The sequence below is a fragment of the Sander lucioperca genome, chromosome 9 (assembly GCF_008315115.2).
Source record: "Sander lucioperca isolate FBNREF2018 chromosome 9, SLUC_FBN_1.2, whole genome shotgun sequence".
Classification (NCBI taxonomy): domain Eukaryota; kingdom Metazoa; phylum Chordata; class Actinopteri; order Perciformes; family Percidae; genus Sander; species Sander lucioperca.
Window position 1 is genome coordinate 30,336,222 of NC_050181.1, and position 11,200 is coordinate 30,347,421.

The window sequence follows — 11,200 nt, forward strand, 5'->3', positions numbered from 1 at the left end:
TCATGCTGCATAATCTAACATACCTGTTAGAATGGAAAGAAAAAGCAGAGAAATCACACAATGCTGCAGTGACAGTATGTTGAATAAAGGTAATGTTGATGGTTTGTGTATTGAACTCTGTTGAATATAGAAGTTCCTCTCTCTTCTGTAGTTCAGTAACAGCTCAGCTCCTCCCTGAGTCTCTCTGTCTCCTCTTAGCTCTGTATTTTCACTTCTTTCAGTTACACTACAAAGGTAAATTGATTCTAGACTATAGCATATTAAAGGTTATCAGTGTGTGACTCCCTCTGGTGGATGTTGTGGAGTATTGTATTGTCTTTGCTCCAAAGGTTTTTGTACAGAGTTTTGGTGTTTCCTGTCACTGTGGGCCTCAGAGCACAGTAGTACACAGCAGAGTCAGACACTTCAGCTGAGATGATCTTCAGATTAACTTGATTTCTGTCCTCATTCAGTGTAGCATTCAGTCGAGGGTGAGGAGGTGTTGCTTCCACTACTGAAGGCGATGTTGTATCAGTGATCAGGAGAAGGAACTGAGGAGCTGATCCAGGATCCTGTCGATACCACTGGAGATTTTCAGCTTTAACTGAATAGGTACAGGACAGAGTAACACTACGGCCCTCTGATGAAAAGACTTCAGCACTGCTGGCAGTAATATCATCTTCCATCGTGTTACCTAGTGAGGAAAACAACATGTTAGATTTACACTTTTGTTCCAGAGTCACATATCTAACATTTGAAAAACATCACACTTAGTGATAAAGTGATGACATCTAGATTTGTGTCTTTGAAATGTTAAAGTTTGAACAAAAATCTGAACTGGATCTATAAAACTTTGAAAATGTCTTTGTATTTCAGGATTTATAATCATAAAGATACGTACCTATGAGAGTGAAGCAGAACAGAATTGCAGTGAGTTTTTCCATGTCTGCAGAGGTGAAATGCTGTTTATGAATGTTCAGGATGAATACGTTTTGTGAGTTGTTTGGTCTGATGTTCACAGCTGGAATCAAACAGTTCTCTGTCATGAAGACACCTCTGCAGTCAGTAGGAGGAGACTCAGATGTTGAATTAGTTTCATTCACAAACTGTTTCACGAGTGTAAAGAATCCAGACTGTCTCAAGAAATACACTGAAGTTTATCAGTGTGTGCCTCCCTCTAGTGGATGTTGTGGAGTATTGTGTTGTCTTCGCTCCAAAGGTTTTTGTACAGAGTTTTGGTGTTTCCTGTCACTGTGGGCCTCACAGCACAGTAGTACACAGCAGAGTCAGACACCTTAGCTGAGGAGATGTTCATGTGGATTTGTTTGTTCTCCACTTCAAACTTCAGTCCAGGAATTACATTATTTACTTCTCCTTCAAAAAACAATTTTCCTGAAGCAGAGTGGGAGATGATGAACTCTGGTGGTTTTCCTGGATATTGTCGGTACCAGAAGAAATAATCACCAGTTGACAATTCCAAGTATCTGTAGGACAGAGTAACAGAGCTGCCTTCTAAACTGTTCTCTTCTTTCTCTACTGGAGTGAGTTCTTCACAGCTGACACCTTAAAGAGGAGATCACTCTGTTATTTCATGTTGCAAAAGACTTAATACATGATTCACAATCAGATGTTATTATAGGATTCAATGTTTTCATGCTTCATGATCTAACGTACCTGTGAGGATTGAAAGGAACATCAGAGAAAACACCCAATGCTGCAGTGACAGCATGTTGAATAAAGGTAATGTTGATGGTTTGTGTATTGATCTCTGTTGAATATAGAAGTTCCTCTCTCTTCTATAGTTCAGTAACAGCTCAGCTCCTCCCTGAGTCTCTCCTTCTCCTTGTAGCTTGATATTTTCACTTCTCTCAGTTACATTTCCTCTGCCGTCATCTCTAAAACATGAGTTATATGATGGTGGCTGCAACATCAGTGTCCTTTCCACTAATTTTTAATTGTTTTCATTTAACCTTTATTTAACCAGGTAGGCAATTGAGAACAGATTCTCATTTGCAACGGCAACCTGGCCAAGAATAAGACATAAACGTGCAAAACAACATACAGTTTCACATTCAATACAGTACAAAAATACAAAATACAATAGGCTACATAAAGTACAGAGTAAGTAAGCATTACAAGCTGGTGCAAAGTGAGGTATAGGTAAGTCAATGGATATGCAAAAGTGATATGGTAATAACACAATATAAATGAATCGACAGTCTATATACATGTTGAAATGTAGTAACGAGTCAATATACATAATATACAGTTAGTGCAAATTGTGGTCTAGTTAGTGCGGTAGATGAGTAGATGTGCAAAAATTGTATGACAACAATGGTGGGAAGAATAACAGTTGAGCATTCCAGGGCAGATGGATTAGATTCATGGTTTTTTGTAGTTCATTCCCGTCATTTGCAGCTGAGAACTGGAAGGAGTGGCGGCCAAAGGAGGTGCAGGCTTTTGGGATGACCAAAGAGTAACTGCTTGAGCAAAGTCTGCAGGTGGGTAAAGCTATTGTGACCAGTGAACTTAGGTACAGCGGGGCTTTGCCTAACAAGGACTTGTAAATGAGTTGGTACCAGTGAGTTAAGCGTTGAGTGTCTAACGAGGGCCAGCCAAATAATGCATAGAGGCTTTTTCAGGAGAGACTTTGAGGCAGTTCTATATGACATCACTGAAAATCGAGAATTGGTAAAATTGTCATTTTCACCAAGGCGAGTTTGGCAGCATGAGTGAAGGAGGCCCTGTTGCGGAATAGAAAACCGATCCTAGACTTAACTTTAGATTGGAGGTGGTTTATGTGTGGCTGGAAGGAGAAGGAACTATCTAACCAGACTCCTAAGTATTTGTACACTGCCACATTTTTTAATTCCAACCCATCGAGCTTGGTAATGCCAGTCCGATGGGCAGGGGTAGGCAGTGATCGATTGAAGCGCATGAACTTGGTTTTGACAAAGTTTAGAAGTAATTGGAGGTTTGTGTTGAATGGCATTGTAGCTCTCCTGGAGGTTTGATAGCACATTATCCAATGAAGGGCCGGATGTGTAAAGAATGGTGTCGTCTGCATAGAGGTGGATTTGTGAGTGCCCGACAGCAAGAGCCACGACATTGATGTAAAGGGAGAAAAGAGTTGGCCCGAGAATCGAACCTTGTGGCACCCCCACAGAGACAACCGTAGGTTCTGACAACAGGCCCTCAGATTTAACGCACTGTACCCAATTAAAGAAATAGTTATTGAATCACGCGAGGCAGTCATGAGAGAACCCAAGGTTGTTGAGTCTATCGATAAGAATGCGATGGTTAACAGAGTCAAAGGCCTTGGACAGATCAATGTAGACGGCTGCACAGTAATGCTTTTTGTCAATGGAATGTAATATCAGTAATAGAGTAAGTCCTTTCCATGACTTAAATTAAATGTTTGCAATTATTTTAAGTACCACAGAAATATAATTCCCTCCCGTTTATCCTATGCATTTTGACAGTCAACCAACTTCTGCTAATTATGAGAGATTTACTTTGAACATGTAATGTATAAGCTTATTTAAGTAATCTTAAGTCCTTTTGAGTTTTAAATACTAATCACCTGAAAGGTTAAAATGTCTGTCTGAGACACTTAACTCACTCCATCACTCAGACAGTATCTGTGTTCAACTTGCACCAACAGCAGTTACAAAGTCATCTATTGGACATCAGAATCATTAAGAAATGCCATACTATTCAAAAACAAAACTTCAAACTACTCCAGCAGCATAATCCAGTTATCAACAGATGATCAGTGTGTTAATCATTTTACAAACATAACATAATGGAACTGTATCCATGCTTGGACACTTTCTGGTTAACGTTCTATCAAAAATATGTATTTAAATACAAATAAAAATGATATTATAATGTTTTCAGTTAGTTTAAAGGTGTCAAACTAAATGTAACTTCTTTCCTTTCTAACAGAATATAATTTTAAACATTTACTTTAGCTTTCTCATTGCAAGAGTTGGCAAAAGGAAGCTAATAATTAGCCGTGCTCGATCATATTGAAGTTTAACAGTGTGTGACTCCCTCTGGTGGATGTTGTGGAGTATTGTGTTGTCTTTGCTCTTTTGTACAGAGTTTTGGTGTTGCTTGTCACTGTGGGCTGCAGAGCACAGTAGTCGCGCACACAAAGACACCAATGCAAAGTTTTGAGACTTTCATTACAACTAGTGTTGTTGTAACGTTACCCTTGGGACATAAAAAAGCTCCACTTCCAGACAAGGAATCACAACTCACCCTGTAGCTAGTACAGTGTCTTAGCACGGGGACATTTAGCGGAGAGTGAAGCCCAAAGGCATATCCTCTGCACCGCTGCATTAGATCCACAAGTCCCGCTCCATTGTCCGATATCTACTCAATCTGAACACTTTTCTCTGGGCCAGTATTCCGTTGTACAGCCTTGAACACTGCATTTACGACAGTGGCTGATTTTCAATATCCTTGAAAAACTTCCAAACTTTCTTCTTTCTAAAGTATACAGCTTTGCTCGCAGTTAAGCTCATGTCTGAGATCTGCATGCGTGACCTACATTCAAAACACCAGCTGGTCTCAGACCAGTGGTCTGTATGTAAATTTTGGGGTGTGACAAAGGTACAGACTAGAGCCAATTAAGGTACAGCCACTGAGTTGACGTCAACTAGCTTTGTTTGGATTCATCCGTTTTCATAGGCAGTTTGAAATTGTGATATTTGCATAGGAAAGAGGTGTCAGTAGGACTTTGAGCTTCTAGGTATGCCTATTTTACCCACCGAAATGTAGTTATTCAACTATGACAAGGTAAACTCGGTTTTCCATTCTATCACCCCTTTAACAGTGTGTGACTCCCTCTGGTGGATGTTGTGGAGTATTGTGTTGTCTTTGGTCCAAAGGTTTTTGTACAGAGTTTTGGTGTTTCCTGTCACTGTGGGCTGCAGAGCACAGTAGTACACAGCAGAGTCAGACAGCTGAAGCTTCTGGAACTTCAGAGGAAAGGACTTATCCTTGATTGTTGCATCAACTCTCTCCTGCTCTTTAGAATTATCAGCTTTTACAGAGAAACGTTGCAGCAACATCTTTGGGTAATCATTTAATTCTTGTTTGTACCAGTACAAAGTGGGAGTTGGGTCACTGGTCTCAAATGCAAAGTCAAGAGTAACTGTCTCTCCTTCAGTAGCAATGACATCTCCTGTTGGCTGGATCACTCTGTCTTCTCCTTTACACTCTGGGGAAGAAGAGAACATGCAGAGGAAGAGATGAATTTATAAAGATGATTGATTAAAGGAGAACAATCAGTATTTTAAATAGTTACCTAGCCAGAGAGTCAGAATCAGGATGTTAGTCAGCCAGTGTCTCTCAACCTCTTCACAGCTGACCCTAGAAGCGATGTCAGCGTGGCTGCAGACTTCTGCTGAATCTAAGCGTCAACCTTTTGGACCAGTGGCCCCTGTCACTATGTTGGGCAAGTTACTCAAAATGGGTAATCACTAATTACTAACAACGTGTTACTGTACTCACTAGAGGTCGGCCAATTAATTGGCCGATTTTTGACATTTTTGACATAATCTAATCGAACCAGCTCCCAGTCTGGGTTCGGGGGGCAGACACCGTCACCATATTTAAGAATAAATTGAAAACCCTCCTCTTTGATAAAGCTTATGGTTAGGGAGTAGCAGGCCCACCTGCTTCTCTTCATATTTGTCAGATTAATCTACCATATAATCAATAATATAATCACAGTAGAAGGAGGCAGGTCAGTACAGCCCCATCCGGTTGGGGAGAGTTCTAGCCCGACCAGGCTCCTCTCCTTAACCTGTCTCTCTTAGTTATGCTGTTATAATTCTAGCCTGCTGGGGGACTTCCTTCTTTCCTTTGACACACTGAGCTGCTCTCTCCTCTCTCTTTCCATTTTTTTCCATTTGTGTGCATCCTTGTCCCAGAAATGCTTGTTACTAACCTAGCTCTGAGGAGTTTACTTCCCGGAGTCTTTATGTTTTTTTTTTTTCACCCAGCATATTTCCTTGGATTAGGATGGCACCAAGATCTTGGTTGCAGCTGTCGCCGTGGTCCTGCAGCACTCCCTGGTACACCCTGCTACGCTCTGCGGTGTCCTGCTGCGTCCTGCTACGTCCTGCTGAACCCTGCTGCGTCCTGCTACGTCCTGCTGAACCCTGCTGCGTCCTGCCACGCTATCCTGTAACGCCCTGCAGTGCGCTGCTATGACATGAACTACTATGACTACCATTTGTAATCACTGTTCCATTATCTTTATTGTGACTATTATTGCCACTGTTCATCACATCCCCAACCAGCACCGTCAGACACCACCTACCAAGAGCCTGGTTCTGCTGAGGTTTCTTCCTAAAAGGGAGATTTTCCTCGCCACTGCTGCACTAAATGCTTGTTCTTGGGGGAATTACTGTAATAGTTGGGGCTTTGTAAACTATACAGTGTGGTCTAGACCTACTCTATCTGTAAAGTGTCTCTAGATAACTCCTGTTATGATTTGATACTATAAATAAAATTGAATTGAATTGAGTAATCGGCATCGGCCGATATCCGAGTATATCAAGCCGATTTTTTGTGTTCAAGTGTTATACATTTTATTCAGACCTAAAACAAAGAAACGCTGCTGGTTGCTACTGTGTGCAGCACTACTATTATTAAAATTGTTAATTTATTTTATTCATGAAAGTTTTCAGATTTGTGTTCTCAGAAGTTTAATAAATGCTGCTAAGTGCACTAAACTTTATTTTTTCATAGAAAAGTTTATTTGACAAAGTTTAATTTCTTCTTACCTGTTTCGTTTATTTAATATATTTTGTATACATTATTTATACAATATATGTTTTTACATTATACATTTTTAAATAAAAAACAAGTGTATATTGGTGAAGTGTTAAATAAATGTTTTTGTTGAGAAATTTTGTGTATCTTAATTCATTATTAGTGTTAGATTTCATCTTTCAAATAGAGGTTTAAAAACAAGCACATATCGGCCAAATATTGGCCAAAATAAATCGGCAGCATGTATTTATTTATTGATTTCTAAAGATCGGCATCGGCCAGAGAAAAACCATATCGGTCGACCTCTATTACTCACCACAGCTACATCAAAAGTTCCCTTCAAACAACTCCAAATCCTTCCACTGTGAATAAAACTAGGTGACTCCTGAGCCCCTTTAACACAACGTCTCTTCTCTGCAGAGAAGCTGCATGTGAGAACGTAAATGTCTGACTCAGTTGGACCAGACATTAAACGCTCTTTAGCTTAAGTCTGTGTAATATCCGATTGAGCCTATGTGTGAATAGAACAGCTCATTGTCCAGAGAAAAGATAAGAGGTGTGTTTCTATTTTTTTTTTTTTTTAAAGAAGAAGCTCCTCTCTGTTATCAGTTATTGTAGTGGTTCTCAAATGGGGGTACGTGTCCCCTTAGGGGAACATTATTGAAAAAAAGCTTAAGAACCCCTGATTTATTGGGTGGTCTGTGCTGCCCTCTGCTGATGCAACACTGAAATATAATAAAGTTATATAACAGGATAAATACTAGCATGGACAAATTACCATATATTCTATTTCAATTAAAAGGCAGTAAATGCATTATTAAAAAATAAATACTTGTTACAAATGTCTATTGATTTTCTTTTTCTTTCTTTGATTTGAAGACCTTTTTAAATCTTTCATATTTATCCATACGTCATTAAGAATTATTTTAAGAGAAATAAAGAGAAAAGTGTTTCTTTGATTTGAAGACCTTTTTAAATCTTTCATATTTATCCATACGTCATTAAGAATTATTTTAAGAGAAATAAAGAGAAAAGTGTATATATATATATATATATTCTCAGTGGTAACAGAGTGATTCTGGGCAATCTTCATTCACAGTCCATTTCCAAAGGGGCGTCACCAACGGACGCCGCTCAAATGCCTCTGGGCGCAATTGGATAGTCCTTCAACCAATCAGACCAACGATCCAGGTGACGTAGCAGCGACGGCGGCATCAACAGGTTGCTGCGCTTCGGTGGGCGATCTCCATTTGGAAAAATTGGAAATGTGCTTGAATGGGCTCTTGGCCAGACTGACTTGCAGAGCAAATCTCAAATTTGCCGAAAGTTCATCAGGGTTTTCCCAGGCTATCACGGACAGGGTTGAACAAGTAACTTTTATTCAACATTACATTCATAATGTAACCTGTTTTCTCCAAAAAAATATTGAAAGGGCTTCGTGGAATTATATTGTTTCATTATATTTCATTACATTATTTGAGCTTATACATATACTTTACAGTGTTATTCCTCTTATATATAATATAACTGTGGACATGTATGCAATGAGCTACTCAGATTACTTTTACACTTAGCTAGCTGTTAAGCTTACCTCGATTTATGTAAGCTAACTTTGTTAGCAGCAGTAGCGGCCAAGTTGCCGATGCAGGTGGGTGTATACAGCGTTCACAGCATCAGTGCTCCTTCACTCCTCCCCAGCTCCTCCCTCTCATCTAAAAATCCTCAAATCCATTTTTAATGCAACCAAGATGGCAGCGCCCATGAAGGCAAACTTAACGACTCCGAGCAGCTCTGCACAAACCAATGGGTGACGTCACACACACTCTGTCACACTAGCAGCTGGAACCACAGGGACTCTGGTTAAACTGGAAATATCAGAATCCATCTGATAGGAAGCTGTGGTTTGAATACCACTTCCCTCCTCTTTGAAGAGTAGTCAGATATCTGTGTTCAGGTTTTTGTACAGCCTCTTCTACACTTTGTATCACTGTGTTTCTAGAGCACAGTAGTAGAGACCTGTGTCTGCCAGGGTTAGTGTCTTTATGGTCAGTTCAGTTGTTTTCTCTGTTGTTATGGATTCATATCTTATCTTATCTGGGATATATTCACTACTACTAGCTCCTCTTGCTCCTTTCCAGAGTATAAACTGAGGTGCCTGAAGGTCAGAATGATGTCTGTACCAAGAAAGTGCAGGATTGTTGATCGTTGTCTCATATTCACATCTGAGTGAGGCAGATTCTCCTTCTCTTTTACTAACTGCATTATTTACAGGATAGATTTTGTTTCCAGCTATTAATCCTGAAAAAAGTAGAGAAAATGAAGTCATTAGACTAATATTGTTCATGAGGCTGAGAGGAGAAGACAGTGACAAATGTCAACTGTATATTGTTACTCTGGACAGAAACAGTTCAACTGTTCAGAGATTTCTGCTGTGAACTGAAGTTTATATAAATCTTTAGAAAATAATAAAACCATGTTCTTCTTTGTATCTTACCAAAGAAAAGAGCAGCAAGAATAATCCACAGCCAATGTTTCATCTCTACAACAAGGTTTAAAACAACAGGAGAAACTAGCTGATGTTCAACATTCAGTCTGAGAATTGTTCTCTTCACAGCAGCACTTATTATTGACTGAATGGTTGAACACAGTGCAGAAGTAGTGCACCGCCTACTTGATAATGTTGCCCTCTAGTGGAGGTACAACGTTCATTACAGCAGTTTGGAAAAAATGTCTTCCAGCAGCTTGTCAGTGTGTCAGCTTGTGTTTTTGTACAGAGACTGTGGGTTTGCTGTCACTGTGGGCCTCACAGCACAGTAGTACAGAGCAGAGTCTGTCACTGCAGCAGAGGATATCTGCAGATCCATTTTGGTTTTATCCTCACTTACTGAAACAGACAGTCCAGAGTTTGTTCCATTTTGCGTTCCAGAGTGAAAGATGAGGAACTCTGGTGGTTTTCCTGGATATTGTCGATACCAGAAGAAATAAATATTATATTCAGCTTGTCTGGAGTATCTGTAGGACAGAGTAACAGAGCTGCCTTTTAAACTGTTCTCTTCTTTCTGGACTGGAGTGAGTTCTTCACAGCTGACAACTAAAGGAAGAGACAACTGTTAGTTAATTTTGTATGAGACATTTCCAATAACATCTGAATAATACACATTCAGATGTTATCGGAATATAACTTTTTCATGCTGCATAGTCTAACATACCTGTTAGAATGGAAAGAAACAGCAGAGAAAACACACAATGCTGCAGTTGCAGCATGTTGAATAAAGGTAATGTTGATGGTTTGTGTATTGATCTCTGTTGAATATAGAAGTTCCTCTCTCTTCTATAGTTCAGTAACAGCTCAGCTCCTCCCTGAGTCTCTCCGTAGCTCTGTATTTTCACTTCTCCTAGTTACACTTCAAAGGTAAAGTTATTCTACACTATATATTGATTGAAGTTTAACAGTGTGTGACTCCCTCTAGTGGATGTTGTGGAGTATTGTGTTGTCTTTGCTCCAAAGGTTTTTGTACAGAGTTTTGGTGTTTCCTGTCACTGTGGGCCTCAGAGCACAGTAGTACACAGCAGAGTCAGACAGCTGAAGCTTCTGGATCTTCAGAGGAACTGATGTCTTGTTGACTGTAGCATACATTCTTTCTTTCTGAAATTCCTCAGCATCTTTTGCTCCAGAGTAGACTTGTAGTATGAACCTTGGAAATCCATTTACTTCTTGTTTGTACCAGAACAAACGGGGAAATGTGTCACTGGTGTCAAATGTACAGTCAAGAGTAACTGTCTCTCCTTCAGTAGTAATGACATCTCCTGTTGGCTGGATCACTCTGTCTTCTCCTTTACACTCTGGGAAAGAAGAGAACATGCAGAGGAGGAGATGAATTAATACAGATGATTGATTTAAAGCAGAACAATAGGTTTAAAGAGTAAATAATCTGGATTTTCCCTTACAGCTGTTTTCTCTCAAAGAAATATATCATGTTATTTAGAATGTACGAGATACCAACAGACATTATCTGTTTTTTTTCTTTTTGTGCATTAACACAATCTATGTATCTAAACCATGTTGTTCTTTGTATCTTACCAAAGAGAAGAGCAGCAAGAATAATCCACAGCCAATGTTCCATCTCTACAACAAGGTTTAAATCAACAGGAGAAACTAGCTGATGTTCAACATTCAGTCTGAGAATTGTTCTCTTCACAGCAGCACTTATTATTGACTGAATGGTTGAACACAGTGCAGAAGTAGTGCACCTCCTACTTGATAATGTGGTCCTTTATCAGTGTGTGACTCCATCCGGTGGATGTTGTGGAGTATTGTGTTGTCTTTGCTCCAAAGGTTTTTGTACAGAGTTTTGGTGTTTCCTGTCACTGTGGGCCTCAGAGCACAGTAGTACACAGCAGAGTCAGACAGCTGAAGCTTCTGGATCTT

The 11,200-nt window shown here is 39.7% G+C and overlaps 1 gene segment (V, D, J or C); it reads right to left on the reverse strand.

Annotated features, from left to right (window-relative positions):
* On the reverse strand, positions 1 to 1,067 carry LOC116065844. The segment is given in 3 exon segments: positions 1 to 23; positions 374 to 673; positions 881 to 1,067. Coding segments are annotated over 3 exon segments (468 nt in total).
* Positions 1,068 to 11,200: the final 10,133 nt, after the last annotated feature.